Source organism: Mercenaria mercenaria, chromosome 1 (genome assembly GCF_021730395.1).
Source record: "Mercenaria mercenaria strain notata chromosome 1, MADL_Memer_1, whole genome shotgun sequence".
Taxonomy (NCBI): domain Eukaryota; kingdom Metazoa; phylum Mollusca; class Bivalvia; order Venerida; family Veneridae; genus Mercenaria; species Mercenaria mercenaria.
The window spans coordinates 37,387,518-37,406,887 of NC_069361.1; the positions used below are offsets into that span (position 1 = coordinate 37,387,518).

Sequence of the window (19,370 nt, forward strand, 5' to 3'; positions counted from 1 at the left end):
TATATGAAACTAACATATTTCCAATGGCTGCAACACATATCTAGACCCATTTTAAATGTCTGTAACTTACATATCTTGAAGAGTATTGTCAGCACTAAATAAAAAATCAAAAGAAAAGTTGGGATCAAGTTTGATGCATGTAAAATATAATATCAGTCAAGCACACAAACTGCGAAATCAGCTACAAATGAGATCCCAAATTGAGGTGGTGGTGCATGATCTAAATTTCCATGACAAATTCTGTCATGTTATTATTTCTGAAAATGCTACCTACGTGTCAAGCATAGATTTGTCATGTAATTTCAGCAAAGAAAAGAAAGTAAGGAAAATAGCTCTACAAAGCAAAAAAAAAACAACAAAAAATCATGAGGACTAATTGAATCCGCCATTATGTTTTTTCGCGCCGTTGTCCTATTTAGTGTTGCCTTTTCGACTTTAACACAACTTCTTGTTGTACATTGTAAATGTTAACTTCTTTTACAAGAACACAACAATGACGCAAGTTAGTTCAAGCAGTTGCAAACTTGTCGTTGCGGCCATGGATTTTGGAACTACATACAGTGGGTATGCATTTTCATTTCGTGATGACCCAGATCGCATTGAGACAAATGAAAAATGGGTAGCAGGATCCGCTCAGCTTATGTCAATGAAATGTCCGACAACAGTGCTACTGACACCAGACAAAAAGTTTCATTCATTCGGATTTGAGGCAGAAAACAAGTTTGCCGATCTGGCAGAGGATGACTGCCACCATGACTGGTACCTATTCAGGCGCTTCAAAATGACCTTGTATGATTCAGCCAAAGTAAGTAAATACTAAATAATATGTGCCTCAAACATATAGCATCTCTCTCAAACAATACACGTTTTGTTGGTAATGCCTAGAATAATACTGTAGATACAGACATTTTCGCGTCTATTTTATTACGTAATTTGAAAGACAGCAGTCAAATGTATGCTGTTGAGAGTCTGCATTTGATTACTCGTTTTGGATATAGTTTTGTTTGTCTAATATTCACGAGTGTCTTGTATTTGCATGTTGCTTTTACGAAAAATAAAACCATCCCGAATGTTGCGCAATCTACATCACATTATGCTCGTGCATTCCTTTCTACAAGTACACGTGAACAGAATTCTTAAATGATGTCTGATATTGTATTTTAACTTGATTATAAATCCGCGACAGATTGCACAAAAAAAATCATAAAACTAGCAAAACTTTGAAAATAGAAAGGTTACTATTAAAATGTGACTACAAAAAAACGCTACAAACATGAAATTCTATTCTACGACAAAAAGGATTTTGTTAATATCCTTCTAATTTTCTTTCTGAGCAAATTTTCAACAACAAAAAATCTCTACCATTTGTACTGAGATAATAAAATGCTTAAATGACACGATTGGTACTAAGATAACAAAATGAAATTCTATGTATACAGTTTTACATTTTTTAAATAAAGTTATAAATCAATACATGTATACATCTTGTTTGCAATCAATTGATTAACTCGATATGGCAATGTTTATTATACATATCAAATACTATCAGTATCTCTTACACTGAGTTTCTGAAATTTCAATGTTTCATAAATTGTAGAATTCATATTGCTTTCCCTTTAAACGTTTACATTTCTACTTACAGAATTTACAAATAGACACGCCTTTGGAGGACATCATGGGTAAAGCGATGCCAGCGATAGATATATTTTCCCATTCTATTCGTTTTCTGAAAAATCATCTTTTGTCGACATTGAACATTAGAACAATAGGAATTCGAGAAAACGAAATACAATATGTCATCACAGTTCCAGCAATATGGAATGAAAGAGCGAAGCAGTTCATGAGGAGAGCTGCAAACAAGGTAATGATACAATACGCATATGGCTGTTTAGCGACAGAATATTTTTCTGCATTTATTCACTTTTAAATGAAATAATAGCCCTACTGTCCTGGGGCAACAGTGATGGAATAATTCATTTGGTGACAATCTGTGACAAGTTTTAGTATCAGTTAGATACAGAAATAATTTTTATGATTCGTAGTTATGTCATAAAATTTATCTCTTGTCATCTACTAATTTCATGAAAAGACTTTCAAATTTCAAATTTGTTTCATGTTAAGATAATCAGATATAAGTTCCTACGAAACACTGCCTTTTCTTTAAATAGTCTCATATATTAGTTTCAAATATACAACAAAGTACGATAAACGTGATTTTAAAAGATAGACGGACAAACTTCCCAAATTGTTCCGATCAGATTAAGATTTACATGAAATATATTTGTTTGTTTGTTCTACTAGGCAGATATTCCAAACAAGCAGATCACATTTGCACTGGAACCGGAAGCAGCCTCGATATGGTGTCAGGTTGTTACTAAGGAGAAGCTAACTGGTCTCTCGGAACCCTCTGCTAAATACATGGTCGTAGACTTAGGAGGTAATGATGTTTTCATAGCATTTCTTGCCCCAATGACAATTCATTCGACGAAGTAAACATACTTACAAATAAAAGATGTTTAACAGCGCGGTCGGAAATCAAAACTGGTAATGGCCATAAATAGGAAAAGTAGAACAACCAACACTACGGATTACTGTGTTGCTCATATTCTACCATTGCCCATCGTCTTATTATCAAAGCGCGATGGTAGGATGGTAGGATTGCGATGGTAGGATAGTAGGATTGCGATGGTAGGATGATAGGATGATATACTGCCATCCTATTATCCTACTATCGCTATCCTACAATCCTACTATTGCTATCCTATCCTACAATCGTACTATCTTACCATCCTGTCTAATTAAATGCCATGCCAATCCAAGTAGGAAGGAAAGGCGATGGTAGGAAAGTAAGATGGTAGGAAAGTAGGATGATAGGATATCGACGGTAGGATGATAGGTGTGTTTAACCCTTAGCCTGCTGGTTGCAGTGATTCTGCCTTTGCGACCAGTGCAGACCAAGATCAGCCTGCACATCCGTGCAGTCTGATCATGGTCTGCACTGTTCGCCATCTAGTCAGTATCTTTTTGGTGAGCACCCCTTTAAACAATTAATAGTACTGTCCAAATTGCATGATTGACAAGTTCATTATAGAAGCTTAGCATGGTAAGGGTCAATTATGAATATAATTGTAGTTTGCAGCAAAGGAAAGTTTAAATTAACACACTTAAATTACAAACCTGTCCCTGGATTTTTGCACTTAATTCCTAACCTTTTAAGAGTGCCTGAGTAACCACGGCACAGTGTAATTATGTTTTCAGTCTGTAAAAAGATGTTAAATATTTGGTTTGCGTCGATTCCTAATAATTTATGTGCTAAAATAGATTGTTTACTGATTATTTTGTACATGTTTTACGAGTATACTTTGGTTATTATCTTTCAATAAAGTTTATACTTGAAATATGTGTACCATTTACTGTTTTGATTTGAAGAAGGTTAAAACGCATACGGTATACACATATCTTTAGTCGAGTAACCAGATACATAATTTGGTGACATGGCCCAAAACCTTGATGGCTCAAACTACCGATAACTCGAACAAATTTTGCTAGCCCCGTCGAATTCGAGTTAACGAAGTTAAACGGTACCTGTGTAATAAATGTGTAATACTAGTAAGTGAAACATTACGAAGTACTGTTTTGTTCATATCCTACCATCGTCCATCGCTTACTTAATAGAAGGATAGTAGGATGACTATGGTAGGCTGGTAGGACAGCGACAATAGGGTATTAGGATGGTTAAATATCATTCCATTATCCTACCATCGCTTTCCGACTACCCTACCTTCACCCATCGTACCATCCTTCAATCGCGCTTTAATGATTAGGCTATCAATATAAATCGTTTTGAACAGTGGCTTGATAACATATTTCTCCAGCTGTGATGAAGCCATTTTTGTCTTGTTGTTGCAGGAGGAACAGCTGATATAACAGTTCATCAGAAGATGGATGACGGAAGCCTGAAGGAACTCCATAAGGCAAGTGGCGGAGCATGGGGTGGCAACGAAGTAGATAAAGCCTATGTACAATTGCTTACAGAACTTGTCGGAAAAGATGCTATGGAAAAATTCAAATTAGAAGCGATGACTGATTATTTTGATCTTCTGAGAGATTTTGAAACAAAAAAGCGAACAATAACTACTGATACAGATGGGAAAATAGCATTCAGAATTCCTGCTGCTCTTCGTGAATTAGCTGAATCAGAAGGTGTAAGTGTGAAGGAGAAAATAGCAGAATCGAGATTTAAGGGAATTGTAACATGGACTGGAGACAAATTAAGAATTGAAAAGACTACTACAATACAATTGTTCGATATCCCGCTGAAAATGTTGATAAACCATATAAAAGAGCTATTTACAGAGCCAAAAGTCCAAGACGTTGGTACAGTCCTTCTTGTTGGCGGGTTTGGAGAATGTGGACTTGTAAAAGCAGCATTTGAGGAATCCTTCCCAGATAAACGATTAATGATTCCACCAGAAGCAGGTTTAGCTGTTCTAAAAGGGGCTGTTAGATTTGGTCATCTCCCAGAAATAGTGTCCACAAGAATATCAAGATTTACGATTGGCCGGGAAGGCTGGCCAATTTTCGAAGCTCATCATGATCCTGACAAGAAAGTTGAAGTTGGTGGAACAGAACGATGTAAAGATGTCTTTCAGAAGATGGTTGAAATTGACCAGGAAATAACGAAGATGCATTCATACGAGGAACAGACTACGCCAGTATCTGCAGACAGTGAGGGAGTCATGATTAAACTGTTCAGTTCAACGAAACGGGATGTGAAATATACAACAGAACTTGATTGTCAAGAATTGGGAAGTCTTTGTTTCAAGGTTCCAGATTCTTCCGAAATTGAAGACAAAAAAGTTGCCATTTCTTATATTTTTGGAGAAACAGAAATACACGTGCACGTGAGAAGTTTGAAAACAAATGACGAGCACGAAGTTTGGATTGAATGTTTCTCAGAAGAGTAGTAAATTAGTTATTTCAGAACTTAAATTAGGAGAAACGTTTAGAACTCCACAAATTTAATCAAAATTTTGCATTTTGTATATTACAAAGGCAAACTGTTAAACAGTTAATCTACTTTCTCATCTATTTTACTGATGGGCGTAAATTTCATGAAATATATACAGTTTTGAAAATTTATTCAATGTTTAGTAAATCAATGTCTGGCTGAAGTAAATGTGTAAATGAAGCGTTCCAGTTCGCTTAATAAACATATACCTTATTACTTTATTTATACGGCCATTCTGTCAATTTCAAAATACATATTGCAAACCATTTATACAGCCAATAACTAGTAGATGCTTTTACGTCGGTAGCGTTTTGGTAATGAATATAATATATTTTACTTCAAAGACCAAAACTTGTAATATAGGCTCTTTGGTAAAAGCTTCCATGCGTATTTGACCTTTCAAAATGTCACTTTTCAAAAAAGCATCCATTATTAAGATACATATTAACAATTCTACTGACAGCAAAAAAAGTCAAAGTTGGTTGAAATAATATTGTATCCAAATTAAGAGTAGGTTATGCTATTTTAGCAACTAAACTTGTCTAAACATGCATGACAGAACAACAATATCAAAATGTGTTGATCCACGTTACATGAGCAAATGGCAAAAATATCATTGTGATTTTTTATATTCTCTTAGTAAAAATCTTTCGATATAGTCCCCCATACAACTTTAACTAGGAGGTATGCTAACACTTTAGAATAATAATAATAATAATAATAATAATAATAATAATTTATAGCAATTTTAGAATATTGAGATGATAAGCACGTTGTCGCTTTAGTTTAGTGTAAATATGCTGAAATAGCTGAGAATACTGTTCTAAGACATGTTTGTGTCTACATTTTTTATTGGTGGATTGATTTCCATACCTTTCTCGTTTGTTATTTCTATAAAATGTAAATGTATTAAACGTCAAGAAAAAGATGGCCGAAATATAGGGTCGTACATGTAGATGTCCGTCGCATTATCGACTTCTTGTACGACAAAAAATGTTCAACGTCCACAAAAAGGCAAAACGCATAAATTAGTAAATGAAGTTTGTTTTGTTTTTGTTGTTGTTGTTGATTCCTTTCTCTTTTTTTTTTTTTCTTTTCTTTATTTTTTTTTTTTTTTTTTTTGGTTTTGTTTTTGTTGGATTTAACGTCGCATCGACACAATTACAGGTCATATGGCGATTTTCCAGCTTTGATAGTGGAGGAAGACCCTAGATGCCCCTCCGTGCATTATTTCATCACGAGCGGCCACCTGGGTAGAACCACCGACCTTCCGTAATCTAGCTGGATATCTTATTACAAAATGGCAATATCCGGTGTACGCATCCTCACCGTTGCAACTAGCAAATTTAGTCCAAAAAATTGAAATTGTAACATGCCAACTTATAGACATCTCATAATCTTTGACACCAACTATGACCTACCATTTTCAAAGTCCAAACAACGTAACATTCCACGGAGTAATCATAGTTTACACAAAATATTGACGAGGTAAGAAAATCGTTAAATATGACAGATATAAACTTAGGTTCAGTAATAATGATAAATTTCTGCTTCTCCTTCTTATCCTGCGGGCCCGGTTCCTGGGCCAGGCCGAGGGGGCTCGTGCTCCCCCCTCCCCCACGAAGTTGGCTGAGAAGTGACCTATACTCATCAAAGGTGCACCCTACTATTTTGGCAATGGAATGATATTTTCTCAAAATTTAGACCCAGAAACGCACTAGAGGCCACAATTTCATACCTGTATTTCAAAATTTTCTAGGGGGACAGCCCCAGTCGAATGTTTTGTTCCTTCAACAAAAAGGGTGAACATAAATGTTAGTTGACATAAACAAGGACGTAAAACTGACAAGCTGTTTTTCTCCTCCCTGGTAAGTTGTTCCCCCTTAGTTTATATATATATATAAACAAGGGAAAAAACTGACCAGTTGCCTTTTCCTCCTCTCCTCTGGTTAGTTTTACCCCCCTTAGTTTTCCATGATAATAGATACTAAAGGGAGAAGACACTTATTTATTGGTCCCCCTCCCCTAATATTTAAGTTTGTTTGTTTGTTTTGGGTTTAACACTGTTTTTCAAAAGTATTTCAGTCATGTAACGGCGGACAGTTGACCTAACCAGTGTTCCTGGATTCTGTACCAGTGCAAACCTGTTCTCCGCAAGTTACTGCCAACTTCCCTACATGAATTACCAGAGGTGGAGGAGGAATGATGTCAGACACAATGTCTTTTATCAAATCGTCACGGAGAACATACGCCCCGCCCGGGGATCGAACTCGCGGGTAGTATTTAAGTATCCACATGTCTGAATAATAGACGGTGAAGGAGTTCTTTTCCCCACTGGTATGTACGTGTCTGCATATCTGAATAATTGATTATGGAGAAACTGACTAGTTGGTTTTCCCGCTCCCCCCTGCCATAAGTATTTCTATATCTACGAGGGCTGTTCATTAAATACGTAGACTTGCGCTACAACTTTGTCCCTTTAATGCGCAATGTAGTATCACTGGTGCCATAAACATTAAATAGTGCAAGAACATGGGAAAACACCAATAGAAACTTCTGATACTTTGTAGAAAACCAGAGATATCTTGTTGAAAATGAAAATTTGTACTCTTCATATACTGGAAAATACAGGTATTAATTTGTGGCCTCTAGTGCGTTTCTGGGTCTAAATTTTGAGAAAATAGCATTCCATTGCCAAAATAGTATGGTGCACCTTTGATGATTATAGGTCACTTCTCAGCCAACGGGGTGGAGGGTGGGGGCACGATCCCCCTCGGCCCGGCCCAGGATCCGAGCCTGCAGGATAAGAAGGAGAAGCAGAAATTTATCATTATTACTGAACCTAAGTTTTAATCTGTCATATTTAACGATTTTCTTACCTCGTCAACATTTTGTGTAAACTATGATTACTCCGTGGAATGCTATGTTGTTTGGACGGTGAAAATGGTAGGTCACAGTTGATGTCAAAGATAATGAGATGTCTATAATTTGGCATGTTACAATTTCATTTTTTTAGATTAAATTTGCTAGTTGCCACGGTGAGGATGCGTACACCGGATATTGCCATTTTGTGATAAGATATTTTGCGAAAACATGATTCATTTTTGTCAACAAGGTAAATAAAAATCTAATTTACTACTGTATTTTATTATCACAGAAAGACGGGATTTTATTTTTAGTTACCAGCTACTGTGTATATGCTCTGAGTCAATCTTAAGTATAAACGCTACATTTGTGGTAAAATGGCAACTTTCCATTATCTCTCATGAACAGACTGTGCTGAACTTTCAGTTACCTCTCATGGACAGACTCAGTCTTACCGAGTCTGCTATTGTTCTGCTTGGTTGCATTCTATGATTCCGAAGAACCTTTTTACAGATTCTATTATTTATCATTTGATAAATGCGTGCCGATAATGTCCCCTATTTTTTGTGATGAAAATTCTGAATTGTATGATTTATTTAGTTACATACAAAGAAAATATGTGCAAAATTTCAGCTTTGCAAATGTTAAAATGACTGAGAAATCAGTTAAAAATGAGCGCCGATAGTGCACTGTGTATTGAATATATATGTACTGTGTATTGCCATGTGTCACATTTTAATGTACTGTGTAACGTTGACATTATCACTGAGTTTTATAGAATAAATCATTAAAATGCATATTATCATTTCCTTTTAATAGTACAAAACAGTAATGTCTTTTGCCATGCAGATACGTAGTGTTTTACATTAATATTTATAACGTTTACATCGTTGTAGTTTATGTAATAAGCTTTAATTCGTAATAGTCCCAATAGTGCCATAGTATGCAATAATTTTTTATGCTTACCAGTTGTAAATGTATGCTCAATATCTCGCAGAAAGCCCGGTCCTACTAATAAATATTGAATACAAAATTGTAATATTTTATGCAGGGAACAAAGCAGAATAATTACTGTAGATTCAGAAAATATAAAAATACATGTTTAAAAAAGGAATCCACTTACAAAAGGGACCCATTGCTCATAGAAAACCCCTTCAAAGAGGCTGATAAGACTGATTTGATTAGGGAAAATTGTGAGATCTAGAGGATGAAACAGAAAAAGTGGAAAACCACAGGTCGCCCAAAACAGCATAGATGAAAATGATGCAGGCTCGGTTTGATTGAGCCTGTTCATGGACGGTAGTGGAAATGCAAGCTGCCGCAATCGCCCTCTAGCCCCGGGTTGAACAGAACGTAACATTTGCACATGGTATCAGTACCAAAATACAATTTAGAGACACCCACAGATGTATTCTTACGGCGGTGTACATGGAACCTTCAATGACATACAGAGTGTAATTCCATGGAAAGACGAGATTTTGATAGAGTAAACACTGTTATACAGTCTTTGAAAGAATGTGACAAAGTAAATGAATACATAAACTTTAGTCAAGTTGTTTGCCAAGGAAATATTTCTTTAAATGGTATAGATTTTTCGTTTTATTTCTTGACGATGCAAGATGTTTTCCAATGGCATCTAGGCTAATATGAGGTATAGTGAAGAATGTAATTTGTTTGGAAGAACCGATTTAAAACACGTCCAATGCTTAAACGTATTATACAATTACTTGCGCAACATAAACCATATTTCTGACGCTAAATCAACAGGAAAGAGAAAAACCCGACAGACGAAGACTTATTGGCATGAAAAGAAGCAGCTACTTATTGCATAAATGTATTGATCGAGCGTATTAATTACGTCTTTCCATGGAATTACACTCTGTATGTCACTGAAGGTTCCATGTACACCGCCGTAAGAATAATTAACTCCCACATAAAAGACCGGGCATTGATACTGAAGTATTGAAATAGGTTCTGTTGTGACAGATTTATCTTACTAAACAATATTTAAAAAAAAAACATATTTTACTTTGATAGATAACAAATAGTTATGTTCATTAAAATATTTATTAAACATTCTTGAAACGTAAAGACAAATTCAAAAAATAACAAACATCATTAACATTTTACATTTAACTGTATGAATGCCTGCAAAAATTCGGAATGACATTCAAGAAATAACTATTTTAACCAACAGGGAAGCTGGTCGCACAAAAGTAATAACAATTATTTGCATATATATTACGTATCGTGTAACTAAATTGTGCAAAATATATTTTGAGTATAGCACATGGGCAGTGTTTCCTCCTACTTTAAAAACATATTGCTCTATGCGTATTGTTTCGTATGAAGAAGTGGTGAGCTGATTACCTTTCAGAAACTTTGAAAGTAAGAAATACATTTAAAGCAATAAAAAACTTTGACTATATCATTTGTTAATAAATATACCTGTCACCTTTCTCATATGTTACATAAGAAATTGACTAAACGTTTGTAGAAATTTTCAAGAGAAACTAGAAGGTCAATGAAAGGCGAAGATTCTAGGTCAAATGAGTCTAAAGTTATTGAGGAGAAACCATTTTGATACTGGAACAACTGACACCAAAACCAATAGGGATCATTGACCAAGGCTTAAGTCTCTATGAAGCGTAAAAGCAACAGAATTACATATTGTCATGTGTGTTCTTATAAGGGGAAATCTTTTCCACACGTATCGTCATCATATCCTGTGTTATATTATTATAAAATATCATGGGTGTACTTGCGGCTGGGCCTGCATTTGGCAATGGCCAGTTTTTAGACAGTTTCTCGGAAAGACTATTGGCATGCCCCTGTAATTGTAAGGTGTAATTTCAGTGATTAAACTGGTGCTTGTTATATTTTCATGTATGGTACTATAGAACCCACTGTGAAGTGTAATACCATCTGCAAACAAAAAAAGGCGTTCCATTTTTAAATAACGATTACATGGGTAAATGTCATTACATGCCTGGTCTTTTTTTAATGATCATCCATACTGAAAATATGCACGATAATCAATATCAATACTCAGTTCACCAAACTGCAATACACAGTTCAAATATTATTCGTCGGCGCTCATTTATGGCCGATTTCTCCGTCATTTGAACATTTGCAAAGCTGGAATTTTGCACACTTTTTCTTTGTATGTAACTAAATAAATTGTACGATTCAGAATTTCCCCATTATGCAAATAGGTGACGGTATCGGAAGAAATGTGTTTACGGCATGCATTCATCAAATGATAAAGTTGTCATTTTATCACACATTTTAGCGTTTCTTCTTATGACTGACTCATTTTACGCTTATCAGAGCATATACACAGTATATCTTGTTATTCAAAATAGTGCTCTTTTCTTCTATAGTAGTAAATTGAAATTGTATTAAAACCGGACTTTTACTTAGAATCTTGTTCGCGAAAATTAATCACGTTTTCGGAAAATACCTTATCACAAAACGGCAACATCCGGTGTACGCATCCTCACCGTGGTTGTGTACTTCCGATTTTATAACCTCGCATATTAAGTCTAAATAACTTCCTTTTTCACCTGTGTTAAATGGACGTTTAAAATGGTAGGTTGTTTAGATTTTGTTTTGGTGCATAAAATATTTAAGTTGTATATAATAAGAATTTAAACATATTAAACAGTTAAGATTTCTTTCTCCTTTAATTTGATATTTGCATGATAAAAGAAAACTTTTGATTAAAACGAAAGTAGCTGTTCAAATACGTTCCATTTTTTGTTTATCATTTCGGGTACCAAGATATATAGTCTGACGTCCCTATATAATCAATAGAGGATTCCAATAAATAGATATTGAATATGAGAGAGGCGATCAAATCAGAGATACCTTTAAAGCTTTTTTTCCCCCCAACGATTGTGTATATAACTTACTCTAAACCAAAATGACAATGTACTTGAGGCACAAACCTACATTTAAACAATAGTTTAAGTGTATAATTCAATTGCCTTTATTCAAAAATGAAATACCTTGATTTGAACATAATTTAGAAATAAAGGTATTCTCGCTAAATATGATTATCAGAAGCACTGAGAGAATGGTTGAGTAAATGAGTCAAGTTTTTATCTATTGGCCAAACCTATTATCTGCACTTTATAGTATAATGATAAAACGAACATATATTAACTATTTTACCAAACATGATTATGTGACAATTTCAAAACATTTTATATCATTTTATACATTTCCTGTAACTAACGCTGTTAGAAAATGTGCAAAATTACAATCACAAATTGTTTATGATAGGATCGAAAACTCTCAAACTTTTCGTGTAAAACCTTCAGTAATACATGGTTCGCGAAACGTTAAGTTTTTTCTTGAGCTTATCTTGATTATTTATGTGCCTTTAAAGCGTTTAGTAATGTTGTATATAAAATTTTCTTGTGTTCAATGTACGGACTGAAAAGTACCATTAAGTGTACAACAGTAACATATGATACAACATCTTTATCAATAAAATAAACGTAAAGGAGGACTGATGCAGAACGGCAAAGCGTTTGCTTTAGAAAAGATCCAAACTTGAAATAAATTTCACTTTTTAGCTTAGAAAAAGTAATAAACACGTTATTTTATACAGATATATAGGTTTTTTCCATCTTCTTCGTAACAAAAGATAATATTCGTAATCGAGTACAGTTTGCAAGGTCAGGCATTATGTATAACTCCATTTTCAATAAAACAGAAAAATAAAAAATAAAATTATATAACTTATATGGAAAACGATCACTAATAATCATTGGAAGTGACAGGAACATCCGAAAACCAAAACCGCTTGACAAACATAAGTTTACAGTCAGACTAAACGTGCTTAATGTGTTTTCACTATACCTAAACAGGGCTTACAGTAAAAGAAAATGACCAGAAACTGTGGGTAGTTGAAGTAGAACCATCACTGTTAGTAAATGGGAACAACTATATGAACTGACACGTATAACAAGCAGAAAAGTGTCATATTTTCATGGGAAAAGGGCAAAAGTACGTCAAAAATCAAGACATTTATTTGTAAACATTACACCCGAGCGCAAAACCTTGCGTAAAACATATTTTGTCTTTATACTTATCCGACTCTAAAGACAATGTAGCATAAAGCTTTGCGTCACAGCACTGGCATATTTATTTAGTGAAATGTAAAGTATAAACCCACTTACTGGTCATAATTATCTCTGCCACGTGTATTTTCTGTTTAAATTTCCGCCATTTTTGTTACAGCGATACATTTCGCTCACTTAATCCTTACAACATACCATCATACGTCCTACCACAGCTACGGTACTAAAAGTCAATCCCGTTGCATCCACCCCTCGGAGATTCTAATGATAAATACAAAAATATTATAAACTATCCGGCTTTTGTTTATTTTAACAGCGTTGGTGATAGAAAAATCAATGATTATGAAAATACATATCGTGTGAACTGATTTAAATGCCGGTTAAATTCCATTTTCGTTTCAGGCGCCAAAGAATCTATTGGTAGGGGCGATTGACTTTGGAACTACGTACTCGGGATGGGCATTCTCATTTTTACACGAGTATGAGTCTGATCCTACTAAAGCTTTTATAAAGCAATGGAATTCCGGTTCCGGTACACTTACAACAGAAAAAACGCCGACTGTTGCCCTCATTAACCCGGATGGGAAGACATTAAAAGCGTTTGGATACGATGCCGAAAACAAGTACAAAAACTTGACAGATACAGGCGGATATGAAAATTATTTCTACTTCTGCAGATTCAAATTGGCGCTCCATAAAAAGTTGGGAGAGGTTTATTTTCAATTTTTCATATTTTTAGCCCACCATCATCAGATGGTGGGCTATTCAAATCACTCTTTCGTCCGTGGTCCGTCGTCCTTCCGTCCGTCCGTCCGTCAGTCCGTCCGTCATTCCGTTAACAATTTCTCGTTATTTGACCAAACTTTGTCAGAATGATGTATTGGTACCCTAGTTGTGTCCCCCTGAAAATCAGACTGGTTCAACAATTTTTAGTGAGTTATGGCCCTTTGTTTATTTCTATAACTTACATAGATTTATAAAGGGAAAAACTTTGAAAATCTTCTTGTCCAAAACCACAGAGCCTAGGGCTTTGATATTTGGTATGAAGCATCATCTAGTGGTCCTCTACCAAGATGAATCAAATTATTTCCCAGGGGTCTAATATGGCCCCGCCCTGGGGGTCACATGGTTTATATAGACTTATATAGGGAAAAACTTTGAAAAACCTCTTGTTCAAAACCACAGGGCCTAGGGCTTTGATATTTTGTATGTGGCATCGAACTACAGCCTTCAAATTTAGACCACTTGCATAGTTTTATGTACCGAAATGAACTTTGACCTTAAGATTGACCTAGTGACATACTTTCACATTTCTGTAGCTACAGGCTTCAGATTTAGACCACATGCATAGGATTGTGTACCGAAACAAACTTTGAATTTGACATTGACCTATTGACCTACTTTCACATTTTTGAAGGTACAGGCTTTAAATTTGGACCACATGCATAGATTTTTGTTCTGAAGTGTAATTTGGCCTTGATTTTGACCTAGTGACCTACTTTCACATTTCTCAAGCTACAGCCTTCAAATTTGGACCACTTGCATAGTTTTGTATACCGAAATAAACTTTGACCTTAAGATTGGCCTCGTGACCTACTTTCAAATTTCTCAAACTACAGCCTTCAAACTTGATGCACATGCATAGTTTTGTGTACGAAGAACTTTGTCCTTGAAATTGATCTAGTGACCTACTTTCACATTTCTCAAGCTACAGCTTTCGAATTGGGACCACATGCACAGTGTTGTGTATGGAAATGAAATTTGACCTTGAGCTTGTCAATAAGTCTTGAAATTTGGAACACTCAAAAATGGCACATTGGTTGGCGCCAAGATCACTCTGTGATCTCTTGTTGTTATATGTCTTACATAATGCCACCGGCTTGTATATTAGTAATCAACAATGCGCAGTATTGTCAAATTTAAAGGACTTTTGTGGTGAAAATTGCATAATCGTGTGGACAACTAATTTATTGCAGCATTCTAACACATTAACAAATTCTTGCCATTTTAGAAACTTGATCGTCATTTGACTCTGGAAGACGAGATGGGTCGTTCCTTGCCTGCAATTGATGTGTTTTCTTTGTCAATACAATACCTGCTGAAAGATATGATGAAGGTCGTAAATTCCCGGCTCTCGGGTAATGTCACGCAGTCGGACATTCGTTGGTTGCTCACCGTCCCTGCTATCTGGACCGATGGGGCTAAGCAGTTTATGAGAGAAGCAGCTGTACAGGTGAACTACCACTGTTTATGTTTATATGTATTTTTGCAGTACTTTATATATGTCACCGCCAAATAGTTAGCATCGAACCAGATATCCCCGTACGTCAGAGGCATTATGGCTACATTCCACTATAGATGGAGCCTCGCCTTGCATTTTGGCAAAAACAGCCGTCTGATTCCTGTATGCACTTATTATGTTTAACAAGGATCCAGTTTTGATCCTCCCCCGGTGCTGAAGGGTAAATCGCTATCTAAAGACGAAGTGCCAGTGGAGTTGTCCGCGGTTACACAATATCTGACATACTTAAATAAAATCTGTATGGCATACAGATTAGTTCCAATTATTGCAGTATTTCATTTTTATCAAAATGTATGTTTATCAATATTATATTTTTCTGAAAGAAATTTACTTTACATTGCAATGAAATCAGTGGAATTATTTTTCTAGTAAAATCCAGTTAAAATAGCTGTGTATGTAAAAAAGTGGAGGAAATTAAATCTTTTAACCAAATATACCAAACTCTTCTTGTTACCAGTACGAAATAATAAGTTTCCAAATATGACTTTTCTTATTTAGAATGGGGCATTTTTATAAGAAAATTCAAACTGTACACAGGAGTTGCTTCCCTTCAACTTCAGAAATCTCTACCTATATGTAAGGGAAATCTCTGCGCAGAAGATTGAAGAAAAAATTATTTTATTAGCCCGATTTCTTTATTTCTTAAGCATCAACGTCAAATACTTTATCGTTAATTTAACACATTTAAATGCACAACAACCAAAAATTGCTTTTATAAAACATTCACCAAAAACATAGTATGTGAAGTAAGATGCTCATAATGCCACTTTAACGTCTATAAAAGAGGGACTATAATATGTTGATTTCAAGTAAAAGCAAGATTTCAACAGATTCAGGACTGATGGACTGACTGCCAATCAATTATGCCTATTGACTGGCAAGCCATTCATTAAGTGTTTTATTACATGATCTTTTTCTTTACGTTTTGACTTAAGTCAAGCGAAATTTAGTGCTGAGTTAGCTCAAACAATGGCTGGGTGATCTTTATAAAGTTTATATAAGAATTCATGTAATAATGTACCTTTAGAGAATTGTTTGCTGGTCAACAGACAAACAGTTTTGAATATTAATCCAATGAAAAATTATTTATTTAGGCCCCTTCTCGAGACAAGACATAAAATACAGGAATAAAAATACTTTAGAAAATAAATTAAATATTGCAATAAATGCCATTTATCAGGACGCAATTAAAAAGTCAACCAGCAATGTTCAATTAATACTTGTACCGGAAACGCAAGAAGGACCACAGAACGTTGCAGCGCCACAAAATAGGAACCCTTACGTATGAGTTACTACGTCCTACGTAGGAGATACTATGTCCTACGTAGGAGATACTAACTCCTACGTAGGAGATACTAAGTCTTACGTAGGAGATACTATGTCCTACGTAGGAGATACTAAGTCCTACGTAGGAGATACTATATCCTACGTAGGAGATACTAAGTCCTACATAGGAGATAGTAAGTCGTACGTAAGACAAATTTAAATCTCTCTGCTGGCACCAGGACGCTTCCATACATTACAACTTCCGAAACTTTTGAACCCGAGATAAGATTAGTTGAGTGTGTGCATGCATGCGTGAGTATGCATTATCGGGCTTAGAAATGATAAATGTTCTGAACTGCATGTTTGTTTTTCAACGCCATACATACGTTATTGATTTGATTTTTAGAAGTTTGAGCCTCGATGCGGTACTCGCCACAAAACTAAAGTTATTTTAGGTCCAAACTACAGAATCAAACGGCTAAGGGCTTGGTTCACTAATGTACGTAAATGGCACCGAATTTAGCCATATTATACATTACTTATTCTACATTGATACATATGCTGTTCGTAACAAGTAAACACAATGCTTCATATATAAGTAATAAACTTTGAAAAATAATGTGTTGTTGTGTTTATATATTACTCCAAACATGCCCCACTTTCCAAAAAAATGTGAATTTTCCATGAAATTTGAGACTTTATTTATGATTTTCGACTTGGCGGCATCCTTTACCAGTCTTAATATTTTAACCACTACTTCGTACATGAAAAACCAACAAAAAGTGCAAAAATCATCGCTGGTGAGCAATGCTGCCATATTCAAAAACGAAAAAAACGTCCTTCTCAGAGACACATTTTTATCCGAAATTACACAAGCCTCGATTTCGGTAAAATGACGTTGAAGTTGACGTCACTTAATTAGATATTTGTTTTCATTAATTTGTTTTTCAAGCAACAGCCATTAGAGCTAGTGTTAAAATCAATAATATCGGACGAAGATTTTTAAGTTTAAACGTTTCAACATTTAGTGAAATATCACAAACCTAATAAGTGAATTAGCGAATTGTTTCCCTTTGAAATCAACACGCCATTATCGGTGGATACATGTCTGAAACTGGGTCAGAGAATACATGCAATTATTGCTCTGAAAACACGCGGATATTTAAAGTGCATGGCGGATTTAATAATTGTTATGGTAAGTGTTAATTTTCATTATAAATTTATTCGTAATTGGAGGCAAAACAAAATGGACAGACCGCTTCGTTTGTTGACTTATCGAAGACACAACTTTGCAGCGAAAAATGGCAGTGTTGACATTTCGATTCGACTGTCTGCTGTCAAATAGATCTACTTTTAATATCTTTCCTGTGTATTTGTAAGTTTTCATGATGGCAGAATATACTTGTAGCCAAGACAGTCTTATTGTATTATTTATGAATAATGATCTTCACAAACAAATTACATATGTTATTTTTCTTAAAGAATGACCTAAATTGGTTTTATTCCATAAAAAAACAGACATAGCAAATATTCTCATTTTTATCTCCGTTTCCATGGCAACCATATATTTTTTTGCCTCAAATTATAGGCGTTGCTTAGGGTTATATCTTAGCATATCTGAATGTTAATTATACGTTCTGATGTAATTGTTATAAGAGATTTTCGTGTTTCCATAAAGAAAATCAATCGGTTGCCATGGCAACAGCACAATTTCAAATGAATTAAAATATGGGATTTTTCATTCTGAGTTGTTGATCATTCATTATATAGAGGATAATTGTTGGTTTCGGTGTAATATCACGTTATAATTTCACCGAGTGGGCACCAGAAGTGATATTTTCACGAGTGGCGCAGCCACGAGTGAAAATAACAACTTTTGGTGTTCACGAGTGAAATTACCGTGATATTACATCGATACCAACAATTTTTCTGTTTATTTTATGTCTAAAACTCTACTTTTGTTGCGTTTATTTCAATAAAATGTCGAAATTTGCGGGAAATTTTATCAGGAAGCATCGCAAAGATGACGTCATTTTAACGACGTCATCGTCATATTGTTTCCGGCTTTCAGTACGCTCGGTAAACTTTTTGACATTAATCCGGGTATCAGATTTGATAATTTTCACTGTGTGGCCAGTGAGTTTATCAGGATATAATTCACCGTTATATTTCGATAAACCACCGAAAAACATAAAATAAAATAATATTTCAACAACATTTGATGTTGTGCCATTTTAACCTATAAGTGAACCAAGCCCTTTGCGATAGTAACGTCGCGCGTCGTGTTTGTCATACGCCCGCAGCCTATTAACATAAGCCGTGTTCCGGTGAAAGTCATGTAAGCGGTCTAGGGCCATCACGACCCTCTCGTTTCCATTTGTTCCAGCAATAAGTATAAAGATGATTGTTTCTATAACTTTAACATGTTAAGTCTGATGCTCTCAAAAAAAAGTACACAAGACTTCCGTCTGGCTTAAAACCAACACCATATTTTGATATCGAAGGTTCAAGTTTATTACATAAAATAAAATTTGAAAAAGAAAACACAATGTATTGTTAATACATGTATATGTTTTAGTTTTGAATAGGCAGTGCGCCATTTAGCATATAACGGTGGACAAATTCTTGCGACATTTACGTAAAAGGTGCGGCATATAGAGGCAGATGATTTTGCGAGTTGGCGTTATTTGCGACATACGAAATGAACAAGCACAACCTGTGATGCGAAAGCTGTCAAAGATGAACGTCGACTCTGTTAAACAGATTTACAGACAATGTACGACTAACTTTTGGCTAAAATTCGCCAGTAGAAAAACTTTTGTGACAATCAGCCTTA

The 19,370-nt window shown here is 35.1% G+C and overlaps 2 protein-coding genes across 2 annotated transcripts; both read left to right on the plus strand.

The window, feature by feature from the left end:
- The first annotated feature begins 450 nt into the window (after nt 1-450).
- Nucleotides 451-6,063, plus strand: LOC123541435 (heat shock 70 kDa protein 12A-like). The gene is made up of 4 exons (XM_053544620.1): nt 451-805; nt 1,643-1,861; nt 2,302-2,437; nt 3,910-6,063. The coding sequence occupies exons 1-4, from the start codon at nt 494-496 to the stop codon at nt 4,965-4,967; spliced, it is 1,725 nt and encodes a 574-aa protein (XP_053400595.1). The 5' UTR covers nt 451-493; the 3' UTR covers nt 4,968-6,063.
- Nucleotides 6,064-11,374: 5,311 nt separating this feature from the next.
- On the plus strand, nt 11,375-19,118 carry LOC128556390 (heat shock 70 kDa protein 12A-like). The gene is made up of 4 exons (XM_053541376.1): nt 11,375-11,467; nt 13,369-13,677; nt 14,978-15,199; nt 19,113-19,118. Exons 1-4 carry the CDS (start codon nt 11,465-11,467, stop codon nt 19,116-19,118), a joined length of 540 nt encoding a protein of 179 aa, XP_053397351.1. The 5' UTR covers nt 11,375-11,464.
- The last annotated feature ends 252 nt before the right edge of the window (nt 19,119-19,370 follow it).